Source organism: Durotheca rogersii (assembly GCF_024521655.1).
Source record: "Durotheca rogersii strain YMJ 92031201 chromosome Unknown GGS23scaffold_1, whole genome shotgun sequence".
In the NCBI taxonomy this organism is placed as follows: domain Eukaryota; kingdom Fungi; phylum Ascomycota; class Sordariomycetes; order Xylariales; family Xylariaceae; genus Durotheca; species Durotheca rogersii.
Genome location: NW_026251232.1, coordinates 428,446 through 454,926, shown reverse-complemented (window position 1 = coordinate 454,926; position 26,481 = coordinate 428,446). Strand labels below are relative to the sequence as shown.

Here is a 26,481-nt window from a genome sequence, read left to right as displayed (position 1 = left end):
TCGTCGTGTGCAGTTGAGTCGGATCTAGATCTACACGACGATATCGTTTCCCCCCTAACCCCTCTCCTCCAACCCGCCACTCTACCTCTCGGGGGAACGGGGAGAAGCGGGTGTTGGACCCTGAGATAAGACGTCCTCTGGGAGATATGCAGGGGCACCGCACCAACGGGCGGTGGCGTAGATAGATGGGTCGATAGCGAGTGAGTGGACCATGCATGTGGTATACTCTCTTTTCACTTTATTCTACTGGAACGCGTTATATGTGTGCAGCGTGTGGATGGAATCGTACATGCGGGTATGTGTCCCATCTACAGAAGTCGGGGTTCTTGTTCTGAATCCCTCCTTCGCTCTCCCCCCCCTCTCTCTCCATCCTCCCCCCTCTACATGGACATGGGACAATGCTTCCGCAGAGAAGTGCAGGGGAGGGACGAGACCAGACGAGCCGAGATCTCCTCCCCTCCTCCTTTTTTTTCTCTCTCTCCCTCCTACTTGTAACCCGAGGACGCAGAGTGACCCCGGCCTCAGCGCCTGGCGCCGGGCCTGGCGCCCTTGGCGCCCTTGCCGGCGGCGCCGCGGCCCTTGGAGGTGAAGACGTTGCGGGTGCGGCGCCAGGCGTCGACGAGGTGGTCGACGTTGCCCATGTCGTGCTTGGGCTTGCGCATGTAGGTGAGGCGGGCGCGGCGGGCGCGCTTGGGGCGGCGCCAGACGATCTCGATGCCGGCGACGTTGGGGCTGTAGATCTTGAACCACATCTCGACGGGGACGCGGGCGACGTGGTTGCGCAGCAGCACCGCCGTGTCCACGCCCGCGCGCCGGATCACCAGGCACACCCCCGCGAACGGCTCGCCCCCGCCCCCCCCGCGCGTCGTCACCTGCAGCACGTCCCCCGGCTTCGCCGCGTCCGCGTTGCCCTTCGCGAACAGCGCCCCCCGCGCCCCCGTCCGGTCCAGCCGCCGCTGCTGCTGCGCATGGTACGCCAGCAGCGCCGCCGGCTCCGCCGCCCGCGCCGACGCCACCCGCGGGTACACCGCGAACGCGCTGCGCACCGGCTTCTGCGGCCGGTTCGATTTCGCCCTGTCTGCGCCGCCGTGCCGCGAGGAGTGCGTTAGCGAAACTGCGTCGGTGCTGCTGCTGCTGTTGCGGCGGCGGCGGCGGCCTATCGCTTCCGCTTTCGGCACCGTCCCGCGTTCCCTTCCCTTCTTTCTTCTCGGTTTCTTCTCTCCCTGGTCCCGACGCGTGGAAGGCATCACACACGGCCCGGACACCGGCACGGGGGGACGGGTAGGGTTTTCACGTACAGATCTTGGGTTTCGGGAGCTTTATATCGGCTGCCGACGGAGGCGGCGGCGGCGGAGGCGAGGACGCGGTGGTGTTGGCGGTGGTGGTTGCGGTAGCCATCGTGCGGAATGGGGGTAGCTGGTGCTGGTGCTGGTGTTGTCGGAGCTGGCGGCTGCGCCTGAGGACAGCTCTCCAGCTGCTCAGCGGCCGCCGCGTCGATTGGCCGATCATGTTGGCTCGAGAACCTGCCCGTTACCCTCCTGTCTGAGGATGTCGGCGCTGGGCGGGCGGACGATGGCTGAGAATGGTGGAGGAGGACGAGTTCGATTCCTGAGAAGCCCGGAATCCAGTTAAAACCACTAGGTAGGTACAATTCGAGGTGGGTCGCGTCTCCTTATCGATACCGGGGGGGGGGGAAAGCAGTGCCGCGCCGATCTTGTGACGGACCAGCTGCAACCAGCTGGTGGAGTTATCTATAAAAACAAAAAACAAAAAGAAAAAAAAAGTCGAATGCCCCGCGAAGGTATATGCTCTCGATAGATGCATACATGCTGGTAATTACCTACATAGCTGCACTTTTCTGTAGAATACTCATGCCTACAGAACAAGCTTGACTTATGTCTGTCCTTAGCATCTCTACGCCTCACGACAACCAGGCGGGGGTTTACCTTGTGACCACGAACAGCACCTGTCCCTCAGCAATATGTCGAGGAGGTCGGCGCTGAGCGCCCTCGGCGCAAGCAATGGCGCTTTCGAGTCCGTTGCCAGGATGGTGGCCCGGCCCGCAGCGATGCGGCGCCCTTTCTCGACCACGCAACCAAGAGGCACGTCTATCCCGCGACAGCTTCCCCTCTGCTCTCTATACCGGGTATACTGAACATTAACGATACCTACGTAACGTATATATATGTGTGGGTGGGTGTGGGCGTCGCATGCTAATCCTGTCTGCCGCAGCCTCCATAACCCATTTCACGCCCACGTCGTCGGCCGAGCTCGACGAGGTGCTCAACACGATCCGGTACAAGATCATCCTGCCGGCGTACCTGCCGGAGGACCAGCGGCGGCGGATCTACCTGGCGCGGTACCAGAAGCAGCTGCAGGCGGACCCGGTGGTGATCGAGATCGACGGCGAGGTGATCAAGTTCCACTTCACGGACCCGCTGACGCAGATCCCCAACACGCGCCGCAGCGTCCTGCAGGCGCTCCAGCTCTGCCGCGAGCCCGCCGACTTCGTGAACCTGCGCCCGCTCTTCGAGGGCCTCACCTACGCCAACCGCACCTTCCCCCCCGACTTCTACTGCAAGGTCATCCGCTCCGTCGGCCGCAAGGGCCGCATCTACGATATTATCGAGTGCGCCCGCGGCGCCGCCCGCACCGGCTTCCGCCTCGACTCCAGCGAGAAGGTCAACGAGGTCCTCCACTTCGTCCAGATGCGCGCCGCCGACGCCGCCTGGGACCCCCGCGTCCTCCGCCAGTGTCTCCGCTGGGCCGAGATCGTCCTCGACCTCACCCAGCACGCCAACCACCGCCGCGCCGAGCCCCTCCTCCCCGGCGAGCTGCCCCTCCACCAGGACCCCATGGTCCTGCTCGCGCCCCTCCACCTCGCCGCCTCCCTCGTCGAGCAGTACGACATCGACGCCGCGCGGGCCGCCGCCCCGGACGACAGCGAGGCCGTGACCGAGGCCGCCCCCGCCCCCGCCCCCGCCGAAGCCGAAGCCGAGGCCGACGGTCAAGCCCCCGGCTCGAACGACGCCGAGGAGACCGCCTCCCGCGCCGCGAACCGGGCCCAGGCGGCGGCCAAGGCGGCGCGGTACGCGCTGTACGTGGCGCGGCTGTGGCCCGAGGGCAGGCGCCTGCGGGAGGTGCAGCCGGCGGCGGCGTACGAGGACAGCACGCGGCTGGGGTACCTGCGGCCGGGGAGCAAGTTCGTGGCGCTGGCGACGCCGCTGCTGCACGGGCTCGACGTCGCCCTCCGCGTGCTCGAGCCCGCGCTCGCCGACCCCCTGCGGCCCCGCCGCGACCTGCTCGCCGCCGAGATCGACGAGGCCCGCGCCGCGCTCAACCTCCGCGCCAGCGCCGTCTGGGAACAGTTCTTCGGCGACGGCATGCTGAGCAGCGAGCGGGACCGCCTGCCCGACGTGGCGGAGGCGAGCGCGTGAGCGAACGACGCGCAGAGGGAGGTTTGGGGAGCCGAGGGAAGAAAAAAGAGAGAGAGGAGATGGGGGGGGGGGGGGGGGGGGAGGGAAGATGCGTACGGGTGAAGACGGTAGATAGGGGTTAAAAAGGAGAAAAGAGAATGCCTAGGTCATCCCCGGATTAGGTCGGTCCAGGCCGCATCGTCAGGTGGGGGTTGCGTGTATGTATTGGTGAATATGTAGGTAGGTATATGCCCATACCGTCGCTGTTGCTGCTGTCACCATTGTACAAGCGCATTGTATATATATACAAATACAGGATGACTCTCTGCTGAGGAGTACCAGCTTCCCCTCCCTCGTCTCCCCCGACCTTGACGCTCTACGCATGCACGTGGGTACCGACGGAGGTACGCGATCGCAAATGATCCTCCCCATGCCCCTTTCTCCCTCGCCCGTCTACGGACGCCTCTTCTTCTTTTTCTTCTACCGGACCCTCTCCACCCCCCCGGTCCCCCGCCCACCGCACCTACTATCGTACAACGAAAAAGAAAAAAAAAGACAGAGGAGTGGGAGCTCCTAGGGCAGGACGATGTACTTCTCGAGGCCGGGCGGCACGGCGGAGAGCAGGTCCTTGCTCTCGAGCCAGGCGCGCGAGAAGAGGCGGTCGGCGTAGCGGTAGGCGCCGTCGCACAGGATGGTGACGACGGTGTGGCCGGGGCCGAGGATGCGGGCGACGTCGCGGGCGGCGACGACGTTGAGGGCGCTGCTGGCGCCGAGGTAGAGGCCCTCGCCGTCGAGGCAGCGGTAGACCATGGCGAGGCTCTCGGCGTCGGGTATGTGCACGCTGCCGTCGAGCAGCGCCACGTCGGGCGCCAGGTTCGCCGTCACGCGGCCCTGGCCGATGCCCTCGGTGATGCTGCCGCCGCGCCGCTCCGCCAGCCGGCCGCCCGACTGGACGTACGAGTGCAGCACGCTGCCGGGCGGGTCCGCCAGGTACGACCGCACGCGGCCGCCCGACACCTCCTTGAGGTAGCGCGTGACGCCGGCGAGGGTGCCGCCGGTGCCGGTGGCGCAGGTGAAGGCGTCGAGCGCGCTGCCGGCGAGCACGGTCTGGGCCCAGATCTCGGGGCCCGTGGTCTCGATGTGGGCGCGGCGGTTGGCCGTGTTGTCGAACTGGTTCGTCCACACGGCGTTGTCGAGCGCCTCGGCGTGCCGCCGCGCCTGGTGGTTGTAGTTGGCCGGGTCGTCGAACGGCACCGCGGGCACCGGATGCACCTCGGCGCCGAGCAGCCGCAGCAAGTCAATCTTGCCCTGCGACTGCGTGTCTGGCATGTAGATGACGAGCCGGTACCCCCGCGACCGGCACACGTGGGCCAACCCGATCCCGGTGTTGCCGGCCGTCCCCTCCACCACCGTGCCCCCCGGCCGCAGCTGGCCCCGCTCCTCGGCGTCCAGCACGACGTACAGCGCCGCGCGGTCCTTCACCGAGCCACCCGGGTTCATGAACTCGGCCTTCCCTAACACCTCGCAGCCCGTCTCCTCCGACAGCTTGTTCAGCCGGATCAGCGGCGTGTTCCCGATCGCTAGACAGCGAAGGATATCCCTGCGTTAGCTACCCAGCTGCCTGTCTTATTCCCTTTCCGGAGAGGGAGAGACGCATAGGGATAAGGGCACGTACCGCCGGTCAAGCCCTTCGCGATGCCCTGCGCTTTGGAGACAGCTATAGTGTGGGGACTCGGGCCGTTTGCTGGCGCGGGCGCGGTGGTAGTGGCGGCGGCGGCGGCGGCTCTGCGCACCGTGGTGGTTAGCCGTCGCGCACCCTGTCGAAACATGGTGTCGTTGGTTGCTGGCGCGGCAGACGGTGATGTTAGGCACGAGGAATCCGGGTTAGGTGCGCCCTGCGGCCTGGTAGCAGGAGGAAGGGAAGGGTGGTCGAGAATGGATAATGCGCCCACGCTGCTTGACGAGTTGAGAGGAGGAGGGATCTCGAAGTAGGTAGGTATGCTGTAGGTGACTTGCTTAGGTCAGCGGTGTGCATGCTGTATCGGCTGGATATCATAAAAATTGGCAGGACGCCGGCGGTGCTATGCTGGTGGTGAGCCGGCCTAGTAATCACGTCATACCGGCTGCCGCGTCTCGACACCCGGTCCTATCGATAAACCCCTCCCTCCCTCGTGTTCCGCTCCCCTCTCCACCCCACCTCGGGCATGTAGCTAGGTACCACCCGGCTGCCGTCGTGATCAAGCCTCCAACTAACCTGATAGTAGGTGAGATCGCTTAAAAGGGCCCGAGACGAGGTCCGCGACACGCTGCATATAAGTATAGGTATACTGTTCTCGCGAGCCTCCAGGGCCCGTCTAGGTTTATGCTAGATGCGATAGACGCAAAAGAAAAGAACAGACAGAAAAGGGATACGCACAACGGCAACAGCTATGCCATGCCATACTAACCACACGATGCTCACAACCTATACACATACATACGTCTCCTTTTTCCTTCCTTTCCCCTGTCCCGTACCGTCAGGTCGTTCATCTCATCATCGTGGATCAACATTATCGGGGGAATTATCGTAGTCGTAGTAGCCGCTATCGCTGCCGCTATTCCTCGAGGGCTACCACGTACGGCGCCGGGAACAGCCCCTCCGCCCCCATGTAGTGCCCAAAGAACCATTCGCCGTTGACGTCTTCTATCTCCTGCACCTCCGCCCCCCTCGGGAAGAGGAGCTCGTCGTCGGCGCCCGGCTGCGGGAGCCAGGACCACCTCGCGATAGCTCGTGTGCCCACGCCTCCGTCCGGCGGGAACTCTTCCGTCTCCGACGGGGGGCCCGTCGCGGCCACGTCTACGGTAACGAGCCTCTCGAGCCGCTCCCCGTCCGCGCCCTTCCACGACCACTTCTCCAGGCGGGGCCCCTGCTCGTGCTCCTCGTCCGGCGCCCCGTCCGGCGCCCCGTCCTCGGAAGGGCTGATGCGTAGGCTGTGGCCCCCGACCATCTCTCGGATCACCTGGCGTCTGTGAGCGCTCGAAGCCTCGCTGAAGCCGATGACGGTCATTCGATGGCCCTTCAAGCAACGCCTCCAGCCGCCGTGGCCATTCTCGTTAGATATGCGTCCGTCCCGGACGAGGCCAGCGTAACAGTCCGTGCAGATGTTGTAGTCGCCCGGCTGCGCGTTCGGGGCCGTCGTACTAAGGCACCGAGAGCAGTGGTATCTCTGGTGGTCGGGAGGGATTTCCTCGTGGCAGATTTCGCACGACATCGTAAAGGTAAGCGGCTTAAAGTCGCCGAGGCTGATGCTGTTGAGCCCGGGAGAGACAGCCCCGCCCCGCGGGTACTCGGAGAACTGGGCCCTGCTCGGTGAGCTGTGGGGTGTTGCCACGGGATCGACGTACGCCAGCGGGAGGAGAGGGTGCGTACAGCATTTGCCTTGGTTCACGCAGCTGTTACAAAACCCCCACTCGCCCTCGTTGCATGATAGGCATCGCCAGATGCAGTCATTAGCCCAAGCGAGACATTGCGCACAGAACTCGCCGCTTTCCAATCGTTTGGATGGGTCGTCCGTTGTAAGCGTCCTCCGTCCCTCGGCGCCGCCCGGTGTGTATTTGGGCGGCTTGTAGCGGCATGGGGTGAGAATATGCGACGGCTCCGGGTCCTCCTCGCCCTCAGCACGCGCCTTTTCCCGCACCCTTTCCCATCTCGCAAAAGCGGCGTATCCAAACCCGAACCAGTGGCGACATCCTTTCCCAGAGCGGTAGCAGTTCAAGCAGATATTCCACTCGCCGTGCGCGCACCGCGAGCAGTGGTAATGAAGCTCGTATTCGATGTGCCGCCGTTCGCAACGTGAACATGTGACCGACGGCTCTTGATAAAATTGGGATCGTGCTCGCTGTTGTTGTGCCTGCTGGGACGACGAAGATTTGATAAGTCCGAGACTGGGCAGAGGGGGTTGTGGGGCAGCCAGATTCGAAGGCCGTCGCTTCTTGGGGTGTACAGGAGCGGAATCATCAGATTGGGCCTCTGGAGAGGAGGCAGGCGGAATCTGCGCAGTGGAGGTTCGTTCGCTAAAGGAGAGGTCCCTGGGTCGAGGGCTGCTACTCGTCGACGACTGTCCGGCTTGGCCCGAGACGGGCATGCCAGCAGCCATCGATTCGGACATGGATGGACGATGTGATGGTGTGCCAGGACCCTGAGATCTCAAGGGTAGGTCGGTTTGTGATCGGGCAGCTGGTCTCGCCTCCGCCGTCCTTGGCCGTACAGGTTCGGTTGCGCTCCTAGAACTGCTCGAAGTCCTCCGCTGGCGCCTTTCCGGAGCGACGTGAACCTCCAGGTGAGTCGACCTAACCGGAGGGCGGTTCCGATCGTCTGTGTGGTTCTGAGCCGTGGAGCTCCGTGGCCTAGTCGTCGCCGAGCTAGATCGCTGCCGGCTGCTCGGCCGGGATATTTCTAGCGGGGCAGGCCGCGAGGCAGAGCGCAGGTGCTCGTCCGGGCGGGAGGGCAAACCAGGATCGCTCCTCCTGGGCTGTTGGTTACGGACTCGATCCCTCTGTCGCCGCCGGTAAGCGTCTGTGATTTTCCGGCTCAGCTCGTCGTTTTGGGTTAGGTCGATATTGTCCAAGTCTAGGCCGTCTAGAAGACCTTCTTCCTGGATCTGGCGTGCGAACTCTTCTATTTCCCGTTCCACGTCCCGAGAGTCGACATCGGACGAACTAATCAGCGATCGTATCGACGCCTGATGTTCCACCTGTCTCCTCGTCCGAGATGAATCACGCGAAGGCGCATGATGTCGCGATTCACTACGATGACGTCGTCGCTCGTCCGATGACGGCTCGGGCAGTAATAATCCGTTCGGGTCAACCCGCCGCCGGTGTGTGTCGTCCCTCCGAGCATAGTCACGCGGCTCCCGACGTGCATCTCGGCTACCGTCTCTGTCTGATCTGCTCCTCTCGCCGTCGGACCGGCTGCGGTCACGGCGTCGCCTCGCTCTAGACCCCTCGGCCGGATCTACACCAGCGTCCCGCAGACTCATCTGCCGCGCTTGTTCTAGCATCTGCCTCTCTATCTCCTGGAGCCGCCTGTCCTCGGACGACCTCTCGGGTACACGTACCCTAGGCAGGACGTCATCGCCGGGTCTGTAGTTCTGACGCATCTCCTCTTTCTCGTCGGCGGGCTTTGATTTGTCCGGGTTCGCGGCTAGGAACATGTCGAGCAGAGTGTTTACGGTAGCATTATGGCGGGTATCTCGAACCGGCGCACGACATGAGGGGCAGGTGTATATTCGTGAGCTGGAAGATCTCGGAGTGGGCGCGTTTTCTACTGCCTTCAGTTGCCAGCTAAACCAGTTTTTCAAGCAAGCACCACAAAAGGTGTGCAGGCAGTCGAGGAGGGTCAAGGGTTGGTAAAGGATTTCGGTACAGATCTGATGGGCAGTTTAGTGTCTAGGAATCCTACAGCCTACCCAGAAAAAAAAAAACACCCCCGGTATGTTCAGGATATGGTAGCTGGCGATATGCGGACCTACCGAGCAAGTCAACTCCTTCTCCAGGTCGACACTGGGCTGCGAGGAGGTCATAGTAACTGTGGGACAAGCAGAGGCCCTCTCCCTGCTGTTCTGTTACGGGGTAATACTGGAGGAGGACAAATCTTGAACGGGAGAGACTCCGCGAAGGGGTATTTAATATGGGCAGTGGAGTTGGGTTTGTGTTGCGGAGTTATATGACTATCCTCCGGATAGGATAAGCTGGAGAGGGCTTGGTATAAGAAAAGACTGGGTTGTGAAGGGCTTGGTATACATTGAGGACTTGGTACCGAGTCACCAGCAGGCGCGAGAATGCATCGTGTCAATCAAGGCGGTGCATCTGACCGGCAGCTCGAGTCCCGGGTTCTGGAAGGGTGTCAGAAGCACGGTCTAGCATCGCCTCCCTCGTGATGCAGCCAGCCCGTTGGCGTTAGGAGGTGCAGCGGCAGAGCCCGTCTCGCCTCGTAAAAGTGTCTGACATACCTGATGGGGGAGACGAGAAGAGACGACGACGGGGTTTACTGAAGGTTGGAGATGGCGACGGAGCTGGAGATGCCTAACCGCCCCCGGTCAGCCCTACATAGGGAGATACCTAGGCACCTAAGATATTACGGATCTCTCGCAGCCGACTTACCCGTAGAGAGCAGCCAACCGCCTCCTGCATGGATATGCATGTACAAGGTACCTACCTGGGTGCCAATAACCCGCCTATTAGGTTAGGTGTCTAGGTACCTATGCATAAACCAACCAACTCCTGCTCTCTGGGGATAGGCATGCACATAACATATCCACACCTCCTCAAGCGATCAAAAGGAGAACAAGTGAGCCTCGAAATAACACTAACAATCATGACAACCATGCTGGAATTCGGTTTCTTCATGTGTTCTCTAGACTACCAGACCTACCCAGGTAAGACAGGTCTCATATAGTCCCCCCTCACCCCTCTATACGCATACCTACCTCATGCCTGCGCACCACGACTAGTAGGTACGTCGTCGTAGTGAGGGGAGGCGAGGGAAGGGGGCCTTCTCCTCTCCTCGCTTACCCGTGCGTCCACTCGGGCCTCTTCTTCTCGGCGAATGCTCTCATGCCGATCTTCTGGTCCTGGGTGCCGAAGAGGCTGTGGAAGACGCGGCGCTCGTACTCGACGCCGTCGCGGAGGGCGAGGTCCTGGCTCTTGTTGACCACCTCCTTGGCCGCGATGACGGCGACGCGCGAGTGGCCCGCGATCGTCTCGGCCGTCTGCAGGGCGCCCTCCATGAGCGCGGCGTGGTCCGGGAACGCGCGCGCGGCGAGCCCCCACCGCGCCGCGTCCGCGCCGCTCAGCCCGCGCCCCGTCAGGATCAGCTCCATCGCCCGCGACTTGCCGATCGCCCGCGTCAGCCGCTGGCTGCCGCCGGCCCCCGGGATCGTGCCCAGCCGGATCTCCGGCTGCCCGAAGTTCGCCGTCTCCGTGCAGTACACGATGTCGCACATCATCGCGAGCTCGCACCCGCCGCCGAGCGCGTGGCCCGCCACCGCCGCGATGATGGGCTTCTTGACCTGCGTCGTGAGCTGCGACCACGACTCGATGAAGGCGTTCGTGTACGCCTCCGCGAAGGTGAGCGGCGCCATCTCCTTGATGTCCGCGCCGGCCGCGAACGCCCTCTCCGACCCCGTCAGGATGATGACCGAGATGCTATCCGAGGCGTTGAATTCGCCCAGGGCCTGGTTGAGCTCGCTGATGAGGGGCGTGCACAAGGCATTGAGGGCATTGGGTCGGTTGAGGGTGACTGGTGCAGATGTTCGCGTCAACGGATGGCCCCACAGCAATTCTACCGCCCTCTTCGTCTCTCTCACCTTGTCCGACCCCCGGCTTGGGCACCGATGTCTGGACGAATTCGTAGGACCTCGCCGCCGCAGCCGAGAAGCTGCGAACCGTCCTAGGAAGTGTGCACGGCTGGAGGCGCGAGGCGAGCGGCCTCAAGGTCCGTAGCGTATTCATATTTGGACACAAAGCTGCCTGCGCGGATTGGAAGGCGATTTTTCTTCAATCCAGCTTAGAATTCTCCGCCTCGCACGGAGACGTCTAAGGGCGGCAGCGTGCGTTACGGAAGAGTCAATTGGACAGTGTAGGCCGAGCTTTTTTAAAAACGGACAACAATATAGTAAAATTAGGCAGTCAATGCCTCGGGATGGAGGGTGCGAGAATGCGTCTTAGCCGTTGTGTACTCCTACACAGAGAACTGGTCTCCGTTCATGAGCTGATGAAGCCGAAGCTGGCCGAGGGTAGCGTTGGCACGGAGGGCGGGACGCCAACCATTACCTACTAAGATACTACCACCGTTACGAGAATATCGTCTCTGAGCTGCCTGACGGGGTACCTAGGTACTTTAAGCCAGTGAGCCAGGGATGGAATTGTGGCGTTTCCGTGTGGCTGGGCTCGTTTTTAATCGAGTTGGCCACATTGGTCCCCCGTCGGATTCAACAGATTGGGCAACCGGCTCCCCTGGCTGGCGCAGATCTCTAAAAAGTCGCGACAAGAGTAAATTGCCCGTTGTCTCGCCCTGCATTCGAACTTCCCAAACACATACCGACAACTACCCACCAGTTCATCCATACCGCGCTCCCACGTGCCGGCCAGCCCGAACCCAGCGAGGAACTCCGGACGCGACACCAATACGATCACTCGAGTCATCACCACGGGGAAGAGGAAATCGCATCATCTTGCAACATGGAAAGTATCGAACCCGGCCAGACCCCTTTCGCTGCTGTCACGGCCCAGACCTCCAAGCTCCAGAGGGTAAGTCCTGTGTGCCTTGATTTTTCTCGTCTCCCTGCTTGCGCCGGCGGCTGCGGGATCATGGCAAACGCGTGCGGCTAACGCTTTGCAGAAATACCAGGCGCTGCTGGATCAATCGACCCCCTTCGTCCTATACCGATGGATCAGCACGGCCGTATTCCTGGGTGTCTTCTTCCTGCGCATACTCCTCGCGCAAGGCTGGTACATCGGTGAGTGGTAGGAGTGGTAGCAACTGCGGCAGCAGCGAACCCGTCCCGCATCCGAGCTGCGAAAAAAGTGCGGATCGATCCGACCGGCTAACTGAAGATCCCAGTGGCGTATGCGCTCGGTATCTACCTTCTCAACCTGTTTCTGGCATTCCTGCAGCCCAAGTTCGACCCCTCGAGCGACCTGCTCGATAATGAGATGGAGGACGGGACCGCCGGTGGCCTGCCCACGAAGCAGGACGAAGAGTTCCGCCCGTTTATCCGACGGCTCCCCGAGTTCAAGTTCTGGCACGAGGCGACCCGCGCCATCACCATCGCGTTCCTTTGCAGCTGGTTTGAGGTCTTCAACGTCCCCGTCTTCTGGCCCGTGCTGGTCATGTACTGGATCATCCTATTTGTTCTTACTAGTAAGCCGACCCCAGAATCCCCGAACCTCAAATTAACCCCTTCTCTCCGGAGGAAGCAACTCAACCCCGCTAACTCTCTGCACCTACAGTGCGCAAGCAAATTCAACACATGATCAAATATCGATACGTGCCCTTCTCGTTCGGCAAGGCACGCTACGGAAAGGCCAGCACCTCCTAAGCGCGAGCCCTCAATGGGCCATATAGCCGGCCCGCCGTCATATCTCTCTACAGAACGGTGTTCTAGAGAGAGGGGGGGAGGGAAACGCCGGGACGCTCACCAGATGGCTTCAGTACATCATATGTTCACGAAGAGAATCGAAGAGAAACGAGAAGAGACGAGTGTGGTAGACGGTGGCGTCGGTTTTTTTTTTAAAGGCTGTACAAAATTATGACATGAGCACCTTGTACGAGGTATACCGGGCTAATTGGTGGTCTGTAATGTTGTGTGTGTGGACTTGTCCGTACGTGGTAATGTACACGGTGCTATCTATAGAGTGTGCGACAGACACATAAAGGGACGACGAATAGCGGACACGAGCTACCTCTATCCTAGATCTGGTGTGGGATCATCATGACTATGACCTACCGGGATGCCTTCGGCGGGCGGGCAGGGATTTTCAATACTTATGTTATACGACTAATGTTACGTCTGCCTCCCGACTCGATGAATCAAGTCTATGAGGCTCGTTCCGGGTTACCCGTCGTCTCGCGGACTTGTAAGCCCGAGTTGCTGGGGGGGGGGATGCATAGCTTCCAAAAGCAAGGATTTAATTCATCGTGAACGCAAGAAATAATCACTTGGATATCAATGCTGTGAGCAGCACATTGTTAGTGGGTACACTGTTAAGGCACGCAGTTCGGAAAGTACTAGACAATTGATTCCAGTCCTTGTACGAGTCATGAGACCGACTCATGCTCGTCCACAACTCGTTTGTATTTAAACCTGATTTTAAATGTCATATACTCTGGGAGATCAGCCTTTGCCTTCTGAAAGCAGAATACGACACTGGGGTTGGGATAAAAGGCTTGTTGTAGGTAAGTGATTAACCGCACACACCCTTACCGTATGCCCACCATACTGCCTATATGTATAGTATACACGCAACCCCCGGCCCTGAGAATACTAATAGCATAAGGGACAGGCCGACAGGTTAACCAGATTAGCAGCTTTTAGCGCAAGGGGTGCTACCATTAGAAGTTATCTAGGCATCCCGTCAAACCGGCCATATGAGCTACTTGTGTGTCACATGACCCTACTGCGGCGGGCAGTTTGGTAAGCAGGCACAGACCATGGCGGAGAGCATGCATCAATGCGATATATATTCGCATATGTGCATTCCCGTCTTCTTTTTCCCGTCCTAATTCTTTTTTTTTTTTTTTTTTTTCCCAGGTACGTAGGTACCTCGCCAAGTACGCTACCCTCCATCCCTTCTACATTGACATTGTCAAAGCCCCCCAACCTTCCCGCAGCTCCAGGTCGCGTCGTCGCGAACAGCTCCGGCTTGCGATTTGCGACCACGGAATTTCCCAGCTTCACAACTTCACGTACATCCGCGATTCGGCCATCAGTTATCCTCAGAAACCCTCAATCCCCCTGAGGATCCCGTCCACAATCCTATAACCCCATCACCGCCTCTCCTGCGGCTCGATTCTCCCCCTACCATCACCACGATGGCGTCCTCGTCGCGCGGGAACGAGCACCGCTCCGTCCACCAGGACTTTATCGCTAGAATTCGCTTCTCCAATGCGCTACCTCCGCCGCCCAACCCGCCGAAGCTTCTCGATATCCCCAACACTGGCCTCGCCAGCGGCCAATACACCACCCCGGGCTTCGCCTCGAGGCTCGCGAGGGAGCAGCCGCTCAACATCGAGGCCGATGCCGAGCTAGGCATGCCGTTAGATCTAGTAGGCATGCCGGGCATTTTCGATGGGGATGAGAGTTGTAAGTAGGAACGCGAAAGCCACCCCGCTCGCGTCTTCCGTGCCTGGCTGACCAACTCGGATGTAGCTATCCAAGCCCCTGCGCAACCGCCGCCGATCCATCCAAACGATCGACTTCTTCTCCGAGGCCCCGGGAGCTCGGGCAATCCCAAGCTGGCCGAGGCCAACGTGTCTTTCCTCCGCCGCACAGAGTACATCTCTTCGACTACCACCAAGTCCCGCCACGACGCGGGCCCGCTGCGCAGCCTCAATTCGGCCCCGAAGCGGACCCTGAAGAGATCCTCACCTGAGCCGGACGTCGGCTCGCCCGCTCACATCAAGCGGAAGATAAACCAGAGCTTCGCCGCCACCGCCGCCAACCTGAAGGACAGGAGCAGGGTCAAGCACCCGTCCAAGCGAAACGTCAAGCTCGTCGACGCCTACCCCCTCGTGCCCGACCTCGAGGCCTTCCCCGACTCCGGCGCGTACGTGACCTTCAAATTCACCCACAATCCGCTACCCCCGAGCCGCGTGTACGACAAGCGCTTGCTCAGCGGCATCCTGAAACCCATCGGCAAGACCGAGGCCGAGGAGGCCGCCTACACGGTCGCCCTGCAGGCGCACGAGCGCGACCCCCAGAACGTGCCGAAGCCGCAGAACCTGCTGGACTACGACTTCTACCTGAGCGACACGGCGGACGGGGCGGAGCGGTTCCGGCAGAAGTTCGACGTGGAGAACCCGGACCACGACCAGGAGAGCCTGTACACGCACCGGGGCGGGTCGGGCAAGGGCAGCTTCCACTTCCCGCGGGTGCGGCCGTACGAGACGGCGCAGGAGTCGGAGCTGAACAACCAGACCAAGTACGACGAGGAGGTGGTGCTGGCGTTCAACGACGACGAGACGGTGGACCAGAAGGCGGCCTTCTTCTACCCGGTGATGCAGCGGTCGGTGATCAAGCCGCAGCGGACCAAGAACATCGCCCGCACGATAGGGATCACGGGCCTGGACGAGGGCAGCGTGGTGGACCAGCTCGACGTCGCCGTCGAGGACCCGACCGACGACATCCGCTCCTGGATGACGCTGTACCGGAACCACCCGTACGGCAAGGACGACGAGGCCGGCGCCGGCGGGGGCGACGACGACGACGAGGAAGGGGAGGAGGAGGCGGCAGGAACCCAGCGCGGCGCCGCCAGCCACGCCAACGACCGGCCCTCGTCCCACGCGCAGCAGGTGTCGGACGAAGACGAGGACGAGGACGCCGAGGGCGACGAGGAAGATTAAGGAGCGCAATCAACCCTACTTTGGCAAGCAAAAAAAGGGGTAAGAGGCTTGGCATAGCTGGTTTGGCAGCAGCTGTAGACACGACCACGAGGGGGCCGTTGGCCGCCGTACATACTTTCCACACCCCGCGTCCTCTCCCGGGCTCCGTTCCCGGCTCTTTTTTTTTTTTTTCTCCCAGTCCCGGACGCCTTGGTTGTTTCTTCGCGGCTAGGACCCAGGATCTGCATAACCTACGCTTTGCCGGGAACGCGTTCTTGTCCTTCCTCTCCCCATCTCTCGCGTATGAGTCTGCTTTTTATTTTTATATTTTTATAACCTTCTCTTCCTTCGACGTGCGGGGCTCTAGAAAAAAAAAGAAAGCGAAAAAGGAAGACTTGCCGGCGTTGGCTCGGACGAAGAAGAAGACAGCGCGCGCGCGCGCGGAGTTGGCGCGCCAGCGCGGCGAGGGAGACTTCCCCTTCCCCCCCTCCGAGCTGAGACCGGGAAAAGGCAAAAAAGGCAGATAGGCAGGCAGGCAGATAGGGTAGAGGCTCCTACGGCCACCAATTGAAACCATCGGGCTTCGAATGTAGCGACGCGCGAGCGTGCCGTCGGGCGGGCGGGGAGTGTGTGCTATCTGTATGCTATCCCCATCCTCCCCGTATGAACAGGTCCGTGTACAAGGCTCGTTGGAGCGTTACAGCATAGACTGCCCAAGATACAAAGGGGGCCCGGCCACCCAGGCCCCCCTCCTCTCCCCATTCCCGGCACCGGCCTGCCAGTAGCCTTCGCGCCGCGGCCGCAACACTCTCCCCGCCACCCAACCACTCGCTTCTCTCGATGCCCTACTCCCGCCTTAGGGCAGGGAAGGGTCCGCCGAGTAATTCGAAGCGAAGCCGCCACGGAGACGGACGGGCCGGCGGTCACACCGTCGCGCTAGGGCAATGTTTCCCCTCCCCACCTAGGCTCTGCCTCCTGTGGCGCCTTGGGGGGGGGGGGGGGGGGGGGGGGGTACAGGGAGGGTATACGGTATACTAAGCGGAGGGATGGGAGTAGGGCGACCGGGATAGGGCGGGGCGGGGCAGGGTGTCCGGCCCCGCTGCTCTCTCTCCCTCTTCTCCGGCCTGCCTGCCTACTTGCCTGGCCCGTCTCGCTCTCAGACCTGGCGCAGCCACGCCTTCTCCTCGGGGGCTGGAGCGGACGAAAAGAGAGGTTTGGGTTGGGGGTGATGGAGAAAAGGCGAGGGGGGGAAGAGGAGAGGGGAAACCGACCCGAGGCTCTGGATCCGGATAGATGCCGTCCCTGCCCAGGGCCGGAGCAGGGCGTGGGGAAATCTCAGCCGGCCAGGTTAAGGGCCGGGCCCAGCATTGGGCCGTCATGCTATCCTTTGACTAAGGGCCGCCTACGCCACCCGGCGTGGGTTCTACCTACCTATATAACCAAATACCTACCTCTTCGTTTCCTACACCTGAGCGGGGAGAAGAACGGCCGATGGACGTAGTGTGTATGTAGGAACATTGCTGCTCGTACGTTACTCAGCACTATCCTCTACGCCGGGTTAACCTCCGTAGCTACGGTAGCCGTGGCTGGGCCGGGGAGGAGGACGGGGCGTGTACGATGCTATGTGTGCCCTCGCTGAGGCTCACTCCGCCCAGTTCTGACCCTACCGGCAAGCCAGACAAACTCCGCCTTAGTATAGCCTCGTCTCGTGGTTGTTGTCTCGCGGAGAAAAGGAACAATTTAATAAGAACGAATCTGACGGTCAACGCGCCTTGCTCTCCGATTCTGTAACTAGACCGCAGAGTCCAGACAGCCTCCGTCCAGCCTCCCCTCCTCCTACTCTGTGCCTAGGCGAGATATATATTCTTCTACGTATTCCTCAGCAGGGATATCGGATACTTTCACAGTCACCACAGAGACTCCCACACAGGGTTAAATTAGTACTGTCAATTCGTATAAACACGTGCATATACATTACGTCCGACTTAATACACGGGACAGCATACTCGCCCACCGGCACGCCGCCCGGCCTAGTCGAGCGGTGAAGCGAAGTAAAGGTACAGAGACGGCTCCTTTTTGAAGACACGACGACCCCTCCCCGCCCGCAATCTTCGCCTCGCGATCTTGCTCGCTCATGCTTCGTCGAGCGGATACCGCGCGGTGAACTTGAACGTCTTCAGGCCCTCGGCCACGCTCGAGACGAGCTGCGCGACGTCCGCGCTCGCGTACACGCCGTCGGCGCCCTCCCGCGGGTTGAGTCCCGCGGCCACGAGCGGCTCGCTCGGCGCCTCGCCCCCGAAGTACCCCACCGGCTTGCCGTACAGGAAGGCGGCGCTGGTGATCTGCAGCGGCCGCAGCGGCGGGTACAGCGGCGAGAGCGACGAGGCGGCGAACAGCCCTTCCGCGTCCGCGCCCGACGTCACCACCAGAGCGTCGAAGTCGGTCGCGTCCGCCGTCGAGTACGTCTTGTCGATGCCCGGCGCCAGGCGCTCCGCCACGACCGTGGGCACGAGGCCCTCGGCCGTGAGGCGCTCCCTCAGGGCGGCGGCCTGCTCGGCAGCCGCGGCGCCGTTTCCCGCGGACACCGTCGACAGGATGCCGACCTTCAGGGTCGCGACGGTGGGGAGCAGCTCGCTGACGATGCTGATACCCGCCGTCGTGTTGTCGTGGTAGTACGTGTCCTCGGGGGCCGGCGCCTCGAGGCCGAGCGCAGACGCGACGCGGGCTGCGATGTCGTTGCTGATGCGGTTGAGCTGCGTGAGAACTGCGCGTTTGACAGCCTCTGACTGCAGCAGGCTCGTCTCAAACCGGACGGCGTTGATGAGGAACTGCTGCTCCACTTGCGTCAGCGAGTTGTAGAACAGCCGTGGCTGCGACCAGTGATCGTCGAAGGATGACGGCAACCCGCGCACCAATCGGCCTGTCGTGCTGCGTGAGGGTGCTGCAAAGTAACCCCGGCCCCGGCTCTGGTCTGCCTGCTCTGGGAAGCCGCTGTTCAACGTGTTGGGCGTGTCTTTTACGATTGTCAGTCCCGGCCGGCCTCACGCAAAAGGGGAAAGTGGTGAAGAGAAATTGACTCAGGGCGCTCACATGGGTAGATATTCTTATGGATCAAGTTCTGGCCAGCTCCGTCACGGTTATTGTTGTGAATGGGGATGAGGGGCCGATTGATGGGGAGCTGCTCAAAGTTGGGGCCGCCGTGGCGGTTTAGCTGAGTGTCGAGGTAGGAGAAGATGCGGCCTTGCAACAACGGGTCCTCGCTAAAGTCCACCCCCCTTACAATATGGCCAGGTTGGAACTACAGACATAGGTCAGCATCGAAAGCAGACTATAGCTTTGATCCGTACGACGAGTATGTGAAATAGGCGAGATGGCGAATGGAGCCTACCATGATTTGTTCAGTCTCGGCGAAGTAATTTGTTGGGTTCGTGTGCAGCTTCATGACACCAAGCTTCTGGAGTGGCGCAAGCTCCTCGGGGATGATCTTGGTGGGATCCAGCAGGTCAAATCCGAAGGCGAGGGCCTTGTCCTCGTCGACAAGCTGGACAGCAAGCTCCCACTCGGGGCCGTTTCCAGACGTAATGGCATCGAATAGATCCTGCCGATGAGCATCCGCATTCCTGCCGGCGAGAGCCTGGGCCTCTTCCCAGTACAGGCTGGCCCTTCCTTGCTTCGTCTTCCAGTGCCATTTGACGAACTGAGAGGCCCCATCGTCCGTGACGAGACGGAACGCGTGAACTCCGAAGCCGTCCTATGGATAAAATTAGCATCGCATGGCGTCTAAGCGCGCCCTCTCCGTTGCGACCAACCATGTGCCTATAGCTTCGGGGAATGCCGAAGCCGGCCATAGCCCAGAACAGGGTATGGAGCGTGCTTGGTTGTTGAGAAAAGAAATCCCAGGCCGAGTCGTGGGCAGTGGCCGCTTGGGGAATCTCGCTATCGGGACTCGGTTTCACCGAGTGAATCAGATCAGGGAACCGGATAGCATCCTGGATGAAGAACACGGGGATATTATTCCCCACAATATCTTAAGGGGTGTTAGTGTGGCGCCCTCGGAGGGAAGATGCGGCTTGTCCATACCAAAGTTGCCTTCGTCGGTATAACTTCATCCAATGTTAGCATCTCTCGTCCGCTGTGAGCACGGTGGGAGGGGAAATCGTCTTACAATCTTGTGGCAAAGCCGTGCACATCACGGGCAGTGTCCGCGCTTCCACGTGATCCGGCTACGGTAGAGAACCGCACAAAGACCGGAGTTTCCTTGCCGGCGCTGCTTAGGAATGAGGCGGCCGTGATGTTACTCCAGTCGCCATAGCTCGTGAAGGTGCCGTGGGCTCCAGCGCCTCGGGCGTGGACTACGATAATTAATTAATTTCAACGTATCGCGTAGCTGGATAGCATTCATGTTATCAAATACCTGCTCGTTCGGGAACCTGCCCGGCTCGTTAGCGTAAAAATTCCGAAAAAGCCTTGTGAGGCGGGACACGTTTGAGTCGGTGGCACTCTCTCGGCGGTGTTAATCGCAGTGGAGGAGGGTTTGTCCGACTTACACGTTCGTGATCGAAATGGGTGATCTTCTGGCGGAAGATGAAGTCCTCTAGGAGGGTAGGACCCCTCTCGCCTGCCCTGAGACTGTCTTGTTCTTGGATCTGACCACCCACGTCATCGGTGAAGAACCCAGTGCTGTCATCTACCGCGGCATCTAGCAAGGGTCCGTCGACGACAGGAGCGTCTGCGCGGGCGCGAAGAGCACCAGGGTCGGCAAAGGGGCAACCACCGGCGGAGGCAAGCCCCAGGATGCCGAGAAGGGCGGTAGAAGTGATCGCGAGACTCATCTTTCCTCGTTTATCTTTCCCGGGTCCTTTGGAAGGGATATGCGAGGGAGGAAGGACTGGGGAGAGGGCTAAAGTCCAGCGGGAGATGGTGGGACAGAAACATGGCAGAGGGGAGGCGGGTTTCGCGACGTGTTTATAATAAATGTTGATCAATGCGGGTTGGACATAGGAACCCCCGGGCCAGCGCTTTATTGAGGCTCAGGGGAGGGAGAGGGGTGGTCTCTCCCTAATCGCCGTAATCACAAGTCTTACCAGCATTCCAGGTGACCTGCCTCCTTTCGTGGCTAGGCCCTTTCATTACTCGTTGTCTAGCTCAACACGAGAGGACGCATGGTAACATAATTCCCATCGCTTTCTTCATCTGCAAGCCAAGATGATCTCCACAAAACATGGGCCTACAAGGTGAGGGTCAACCACCAGTCAGATCGAAGATAATCGTAAGTCAAGTTCGGGATAAGCTGATCTACCTGGGCAAGGGGACCCATGGGCCCGAATGCTTTGATAGATGTGATGTGATACCGAGCCGAACTGTCGAAGTCTCCTAGAGATACTAAAAGTGGAAAGGGTGATTCGATATCGCGGAAAATTCGTGGGCAGATGCAGATGAGGAGAACCACACTGGTGGAAATCGTAAGGCGCTTGCAACGAAGCGAGGCTTCATGGTTGGCCGTGACATCCTGTAATACCTAATGAGTACCGTCGAGGAAAGCCACCTTGTCACTTGGCGGTGATGTGACAGCTCATGTCGTGAATTCGCCCCCCCCCCCCCCCCCTCCCCACGAACAGACATGAGATTCCGCGTCTGCCCCGTGGGCGTTTCCAGGGTCGCGGAACGTCTTGCAGCCACACGGGAACATAGGGGGGGTTCGAGAATATCCCTTAGGGGTGCAATGCTACGGTGTAGAGTAGAGTGCTCCCAGCACCGGAGGATAACCACAAGCGACAAGAAGGATATCTGAATACCGTCGAGGCGCGGCAGGCAATCCTCGACGTCGAGGAGAAAGTAGCAGGCGGCGAGACGGATCAGAGGGGACCCGACGGGTGTTAGTTCCCTCTCATCGCCGGGTCCGCATATTCTCGAGATACCTATCCCGTTTCTCGAACTACCTGCCGTTTCTGAAGACCCCAGGGATCGCATATGTAGCAATCGTAACGGATAATATCACCGTTAGGTATAGGTCTCAGATGGTTGGCCGCAAGCCTTGCCACAGCTGTCAGGTACAGAGAGTGATGAGTTCTTGCGCATGCCGCCCACGAGCCAACGATCACGGCCGTAGCTAAAAAAAGAAACCGAGCCCAGCAAGGACGAGGCCGTCTACGTGGCCTGGGTCCAAGTCGGCCGAACTTGACTTTGTACAGAACCGGCTAACCGGCCGACGAGGCTAGCGGAAAGGCAGGCTCGCAGGAGATGGCTTGCGGGCAAACTGGGCACCACCCTTCCATGCGTTGCACCGATGGGAAAATATCGGCGAGCACCCACAAATATGAACCTGTCAGCTGGTCGGGCGGAGAAGGATTGGATGTCTAGTCAGTCGGTCATATCACCGAATACACAGTCGAGAATTCTTCACATGGGCCGGGGTTCGTTTTTTTTTTCTTCTTTCGCGGCAGGGCCATGCATACTTGGTCGCATCGGGAATGCGGTCGTCAACTGCATAGGCGCTTTCGAGTGCCGCAATCTGGCGGAATTATCATTGGCCTGCGGTTCGAGCACCTAGTGCGACCGGGGATGTCAGGATAAAAATACCTATTCCCACATCAGAGTGTCAAGCTGCGATAAGGACCTCCCCCGCGCGTGCCCATCGGATCGCAGAGCTCTCCGTCTCTCTCTCGTCGTTGTGATAGGCGGCGTCCGATCCCTGCAAGGGGTGGAAGTCTCGGCACTTGCATAAGATTGAATGGAGCCCTCGGCGGGCTAGCGATGGCAAGCTAGCGATGGCAAGCTTGGTGGCCCATGCGGCCACAAGAAAACTCCGGAAGGCCTAGGGTAGCCGGGACACCACCCCTTTGCAGTAGCGATTCCCACGTGTTTCATTTCTCGACGCGAGCACCATTGGACGGCAGCATCAGCAGCGCTGGTGTGGTAATGAGGGAGGACAGTGTGAAGACTGACCAGACCAGACCACGGGTATGAGCAGTCGATCGGCACGAAAATTAACCCCCCATTCGAGTATTGGTGTTCCATCGATGACAGTATCCGTGGAGCGGTCGGCCGCGACGGCGGCCTAGATGACGTACAAAACAGACCGGATCTCAGATCTTGGTCGGTCCCTCTCTCTGGCCGGCGGCGGTGTCGTCGCGGTATCGTAGCATACTGTAGCATACGGCATTGGCATATACCTGCCTGCCCACACACATGCGCGCGTGCCGGATCTGGATCCTGTGCAGGTGGGACGTTTTGTAGCAGCGCTCGGGACGACGCTCGGTGTACCTACACACACGCACGACTTGGCGCACCCGCGTTCGTCCAACCGCGGAGGCGTCCAGGACGGATGGCGACGTGGACCGGGCTACATCGCCATGATTGTAGTGGGCGCTAATACTGTCTTACATTGATACTGTGCCTGTCGTCTTGGCTTGTCTTGGGCACCTGGGGTTTGGCTAGGGGAGGCCAGGGAGAATAAGCAGAAGGCGGGCGTGGGTGAGCACGCGGCCATATCCATATCGTGCCGTGCCGTGTCGCGTCGCGCTATTCGAGGCATAACAATCAGAAGGAAGCCCGAAGGGAGGGAGGAACAAGCAAAGGCAGTAGGCGATAGCGCGGTAGCAATTGTAGCAATTGGAGGCGTACCTATCTCCACATCCGGACGCATCTACCGGTTCGAGGCGGCCACGATCGCTTAGCACCACCAAAACAACATGTATAGGCACAAGTATGTCAGGGTGTGGAATTCGTCGAGGCGACAGAGGTGTCGGTTGCGGTTAGTGCGCGGGTTGGTCGGCAGGTCGCAGGTGGGATGGATGCGGTGAGATTATTTTGGGATATGCGTATGGGAGGGCGGACGGAGGTAGGTCAGGTTTAGGGTAGATGGCAGCAGTTTGTGGGGCTCAGGCTTGGGGCGTTCAGGCAATGGGATCGCCCATGGACTTGGGCTGCCCCCCGTTTCCCCGACCAGCCACCCTGCCTGCTAACCCCCGACCCCCCGCCATAGCTCGGTTAAGCTAACCTGCCTGTAGGTACCTCTCCTACAGGCACTTGCCCTAGACAGGTACCTGCTGTCGTATGCATGCATGCACATACAGGGGGGCCCTACGTCTAGTGCTGGAGGGTCTTGGAGGGAGGATTTATCATTGCCGAGGTATGTGTAGAGGCGTCTACCTGTAGGTACCTACCTAACCTAACCTAGCCTAACCTAGCCTAACCTAGGAGTATAGACATACCTGCTATAGAAAGGATCTCATTGGCCGGTCACCTTCCGCCAACGTAGGTACCCCTGTATGCTTAAGTAACCCACCCAGCGCCAGCGGGGGTTACGAAGTCTGCGGCAAAAACGCCCAGCGACAACACCAACTCCAATCTTGTTTACAGGTATGCTCCGGCGCCCTCCTTCGAACCACCGCCCTCCTCCCCGCGAGTCGACACTCTCGATGCGGTATTCTCATCCCCCCCTCCCCTCCTCCTCCCCCTCGATACTACGCGCCAAAGACGCACGCCGTCGAATGCGTGCGGCGCACACGTATCCGACGCATCTCGCGCCCCCTGTAGACGCACACGATAGCCCCCAATAGACCCTAAATATGTCCTCATAAACACCAATGTCTCACCACCTCACATCGTATGTAGGTATTACCTGCATATGTAGGCAAGTAGGTGTGTGTCCACCCGTGCGCACATGAATCAAGTAAATGACTAAGTCCCTGATTAGGTACCCATTCCCGTCTCGCAGCTAATTGTAGAGATTTCAGCGGCGACGACGGTATCTGGATTGGCTATCTACCTATCCACCTACCTACCTAAGTAGGCTTGGTTAGATGCCCCAAGCATATGCCTCCATAAAAATGAGGTATATGTATGTGCACCTGGTAGGCGATTCGGCGGTGGATCGTAGCAACATACGTACATGTGCCCACCTCCAAAAACCGGGAGGTGGGAGCGGACGTGGAGGGCATTCGAATGCTGCACTTGGCCAAAAACAACAACATATTTTACGTCAAGAAATCGATCAATTGGCCCCCTTGCCATGTGGTCTTCATACCTAACTAGCTTGGCTTTGGCTTGCTGGCCAATCTTACAATCTTCGTTCTATTTTTACGCCCTGGAGACTTTTCTTTTTCGTTCCCCTCCCCAAGGTTAGACCTCGAGACTTCGATCATCGCCGGGAAATTGTCCAGTAACCTGGAATGGCGATAATCCTCGGCGGGCCAGGAAGAAGAGACAGAGAGAGACCTGCCCCAGCCCACAAGCGGAGCCTCCAGGCAGTCGGTACGCCCTCAACCGCCAGCCCTAGGCATGTTATATGTACACACGGCAGTGGTGGTGGTGGCAGCAGTTCGGTATGTGTGTTAAGTACGTGCGGACTGGAGGAGGCTGAGCCTCCTGAATGCTCCACATCGAGCTAGCCTCGGGCTTCGCTCGCGTTCTAGAACCCCAATGCCTAGTCCCGGCTCCTCCGGCTCCTCCGACAACTGCTACCTCCGTATCCAACCCCGGATCCGGAGTCCAGTCGTGCCTGGATGAAGGCAAAGGGCGCCAGGGTATCCGTATGGTCAGCACTACCGCCCCGTCAGCGTCCTATCACGAGATCGCTTTTAGTCATCCTCAGATCGCCCGCGACGCGGTATTGGCTGCGTCGTCTATCTGTCGAAGCGGCCCGCGCTATTCCCTCCGTCCCTCCCCGCTTCCGTGGCTTCGCCCGCTTTCGCGAACACACACCGTCAGGCCATCCTCACCGCATACAAACAAACAAGCCTTCAGTGGGAGCTAGCGGTTGCGCGCCCTTCCGTGAGCGCGAACGATCCCGTGGCCGCGGGTCGAGTGGTCAGCGAGCTTGTGTGGCGTGACAGCCACCTTGCAAACACGGAACCCGTCCTGATTTTTTTTTTTTTTTTGCGGAGCGACGACAGCCACCCTCTGCGCCTTATTGGATACCTGCCTCAGAGAAGCTAGCGCATCGCAATTATGTAGTGAGACATCCTTTAGGAGCGAACGAGCGAGCGAACAGACCCAAGTCCGCACTGCGCGGGCTCGCACGCTTGCTCCCTCTCCGCGTCTTGCTGATCGGGGCCTGGCCCATTTCCGTGGCGGAATCCTTGTTGCGGATATAGTAGGCACGGGACTATGTGGGAATAGAACCGGCGTTCAGCTCCTCCGGGGACTTAATGACCATCGCCAGCATACCCCTACTCGCGACGACTCGTGACGTTTCAGCGCTGTGGACGGTCACGGCCGCTGGGAAGTGCTACTAGCACTGCATATACATACCTACGTCCTACGTACAGCGCAGGGAGGTTGGGGCCATCCCTGTTGCCTGAGCGGCTGAATCGGTGGGTGGTGCCGCTGCGTACCTCGCAGTCCCATGGTCTGTTGGCTAGGGTAAATTCCAAATCCCCCGACGCGCCCGTTCGAGGGGGGTTAATAATATAAGGCGTTGGTTCTCCTTCTAGAAGTAAACGGACCGACAGAGCTGGACCGGCGCCAACTCGATAGCCCTGCAACCCCATCTCCCGGTTCGCTATCGGGGTCTTTTTTCTGGCTTGTCGCTTAGAAATCCGGTGGCCATAGTGACCAACCCTCCGGATATTACGAGACGGGCCCATGGTTGGCACGACGGTGAGAGGGGCTTTGGCTGTGGATGGCTGAAATATTAGCCTCCCCGGGCTACCAACTCCGGTGGGCAGTCTGAACGTGGCCGATTCTACCCGGCGCGAGAGGTGGGAGAGCTACAGCGCGAGGATCGAGTCAAGATCGAGGACTTGTGAGAAGATCGTGATGTCATAATACGCGAGGCGCTGGTCACGTCGCCTTCGGTATCTACTTTATCGTCCGGGCATCACGCATACAGTTAGCAGGGGCTTGGCCTCTGCTTAAGTGGCGCGGGTTCATGAGTTTTTTTTCTCTTGATCGTCCGCAGGGACTCGATGTGGGCCGATCCTCAGATGTACTCATAGTAGCACGTTTCGCTCTCCGCGTATGAGAATACACCGACAGAAC

General features: G+C 59.9%; 8 protein-coding genes across 8 annotated transcripts; 3 read left to right on the top strand and 5 right to left on the bottom strand.

The window, feature by feature from the left end:
* Window positions 1–521: 521 nt before the first annotated feature.
* Window positions 522–1,509, bottom strand: GGS23DRAFT_591778 (translation protein SH3-like domain-containing protein; the record flags this gene model as incomplete). Its single annotated transcript, XM_051517783.1, has 2 exons — window positions 522–1,168; window positions 1,299–1,509. 2 exons carry the CDS (start codon window positions 1,507–1,509, stop codon window positions 522–524), a joined length of 858 nt encoding a protein of 285 aa, XP_051376680.1.
* Window positions 1,510–1,815: 306 nt separating this feature from the next.
* On the top strand, window positions 1,816–3,514 carry GGS23DRAFT_543404 (uncharacterized protein). Its single transcript, XM_051514840.1, has 2 exons — window positions 1,816–2,102; window positions 2,233–3,514. Exons 1-2 carry the CDS (start codon window positions 1,982–1,984, stop codon window positions 3,435–3,437), a joined length of 1,326 nt encoding a protein of 441 aa, XP_051376679.1. The 5' UTR covers window positions 1,816–1,981; the 3' UTR covers window positions 3,438–3,514.
* GGS23DRAFT_543399 (cysteine synthase (O-acetylserine (thiol)-lyase-like protein)) lies at window positions 3,508–5,580 on the bottom strand. The gene is made up of 2 exons (XM_051514839.1): window positions 5,092–5,580; window positions 3,508–4,996 (listed from the first exon to the last, which is right to left on the bottom strand). The coding sequence occupies exons 1-2, from the start codon at window positions 5,243–5,245 to the stop codon at window positions 3,990–3,992; spliced, it is 1,161 nt and encodes a 386-aa protein (XP_051376678.1). The 5' UTR covers window positions 5,246–5,580; the 3' UTR covers window positions 3,508–3,989.
* A 10-nt stretch (window positions 5,581–5,590) lies between these two features.
* GGS23DRAFT_543397 (uncharacterized protein) lies at window positions 5,591–9,500 on the bottom strand. Its single transcript, XM_051514838.1, has 2 exons — window positions 8,927–9,500; window positions 5,591–8,824 (listed from the first exon to the last, which is right to left on the bottom strand). Exons 1-2 carry the CDS (start codon window positions 8,975–8,977, stop codon window positions 6,011–6,013), a joined length of 2,865 nt encoding a protein of 954 aa, XP_051376677.1. The 5' UTR covers window positions 8,978–9,500; the 3' UTR covers window positions 5,591–6,010.
* A 112-nt stretch (window positions 9,501–9,612) lies between these two features.
* Window positions 9,613–11,244, bottom strand: GGS23DRAFT_543393 (ClpP/crotonase). Its single transcript, XM_051514837.1, has 2 exons — window positions 10,763–11,244; window positions 9,613–10,695 (listed from the first exon to the last, which is right to left on the bottom strand). The coding sequence occupies exons 1-2, from the start codon at window positions 10,905–10,907 to the stop codon at window positions 9,965–9,967; spliced, it is 876 nt and encodes a 291-aa protein (XP_051376676.1). The 5' UTR covers window positions 10,908–11,244; the 3' UTR covers window positions 9,613–9,964.
* Window positions 11,245–11,636: 392 nt separating this feature from the next.
* Window positions 11,637–12,800, top strand: GGS23DRAFT_608536 (retrieval of early ER protein Rer1; the record flags this gene model as incomplete). The annotated part of the gene is made up of 4 exons (XM_051520216.1): window positions 11,637–11,705; window positions 11,797–11,914; window positions 12,019–12,318; window positions 12,408–12,800. 4 exons carry the CDS (start codon window positions 11,637–11,639, stop codon window positions 12,494–12,496), a joined length of 576 nt encoding a protein of 191 aa, XP_051376675.1. The 3' UTR covers window positions 12,497–12,800.
* Window positions 12,801–13,867: 1,067 nt separating this feature from the next.
* GGS23DRAFT_5095 (RNA polymerase II-associated) lies at window positions 13,868–15,670 on the top strand. Its single transcript, XM_051514540.1, has 2 exons — window positions 13,868–14,260; window positions 14,327–15,670. Exons 1-2 carry the CDS (start codon window positions 13,990–13,992, stop codon window positions 15,517–15,519), a joined length of 1,464 nt encoding a protein of 487 aa, XP_051376674.1. The 5' UTR covers window positions 13,868–13,989; the 3' UTR covers window positions 15,520–15,670.
* Window positions 15,671–17,430: 1,760 nt separating this feature from the next.
* On the bottom strand, window positions 17,431–21,078 carry GGS23DRAFT_543386 (CATB protein). Its single transcript, XM_051514836.1, has 8 exons — window positions 20,046–21,078; window positions 19,913–19,928; window positions 19,664–19,850; window positions 19,579–19,601; window positions 19,308–19,525; window positions 18,887–19,249; window positions 18,589–18,796; window positions 17,431–18,511 (listed from the first exon to the last, which is right to left on the bottom strand). The coding sequence occupies exons 1-8, from the start codon at window positions 20,328–20,330 to the stop codon at window positions 17,631–17,633; spliced, it is 2,181 nt and encodes a 726-aa protein (XP_051376673.1). The 5' UTR covers window positions 20,331–21,078; the 3' UTR covers window positions 17,431–17,630.
* Window positions 21,079–26,481: the final 5,403 nt, after the last annotated feature.

Excerpts from the sequence above, each read along its gene's own strand:
- GGS23DRAFT_543399 (XM_051514839.1), bottom strand. The coding sequence starts at position 5,245 with ATGTTTCGACAGGGTGCGCGACGGCTAACCACCACGGTGCGCAGAGCC. Across the intron at positions 4,997-5,091 it reads CGCGAAGGGCTTGACCGGCG|CGATCGGGAACACGCCGCTG; the intron begins GTACGTGCCCTT and ends TTCGCTGTCTAG.
- GGS23DRAFT_543397 (XM_051514838.1), bottom strand. The coding sequence starts at position 8,977 with ATGACCTCCTCGCAGCCCAGTGTCGACCTGGAGAAGGAGTTGACTTGC. Across the intron at positions 8,825-8,926 it reads AGAAGGAGTTGACTTGCTCG|ATCTGTACCGAAATCCTTTA; the intron begins GTAGGTCCGCAT and ends ACTGCCCATCAG.
- GGS23DRAFT_5095 (XM_051514540.1), top strand. The coding sequence starts at position 13,990 with ATGGCGTCCTCGTCGCGCGGGAACGAGCACCGCTCCGTCCACCAGGAC. Across the intron at positions 14,261-14,326 it reads TTTCGATGGGGATGAGAGTT|CTATCCAAGCCCCTGCGCAA; the intron begins GTAAGTAGGAAC and ends ACTCGGATGTAG.
- GGS23DRAFT_543393 (XM_051514837.1), bottom strand. The coding sequence starts at position 10,907 with ATGAATACGCTACGGACCTTGAGGCCGCTCGCCTCGCGCCTCCAGCCG. Across the intron at positions 10,696-10,762 it reads CAAGCCGGGGGTCGGACAAG|TCACCCTCAACCGACCCAAT; the intron begins GTGAGAGAGACG and ends CATCTGCACCAG.
- GGS23DRAFT_543404 (XM_051514840.1), top strand. The coding sequence starts at position 1,982 with ATGTCGAGGAGGTCGGCGCTGAGCGCCCTCGGCGCAAGCAATGGCGCT. Across the intron at positions 2,103-2,232 it reads CTCGACCACGCAACCAAGAG|CCTCCATAACCCATTTCACG; the intron begins GCACGTCTATCC and ends TGTCTGCCGCAG.
- GGS23DRAFT_543386 (XM_051514836.1), bottom strand. The coding sequence starts at position 20,330 with ATGAGTCTCGCGATCACTTCTACCGCCCTTCTCGGCATCCTGGGGCTT. Across the intron at positions 19,602-19,663 it reads CACGGCTTTGCCACAAGATT|TTATACCGACGAAGGCAACT; the intron begins GTAAGACGATTT and ends CATTGGATGAAG. Across the intron at positions 19,526-19,578 it reads TACCGACGAAGGCAACTTTG|ATATTGTGGGGAATAATATC; the intron begins GTATGGACAAGC and ends ACACCCCTTAAG.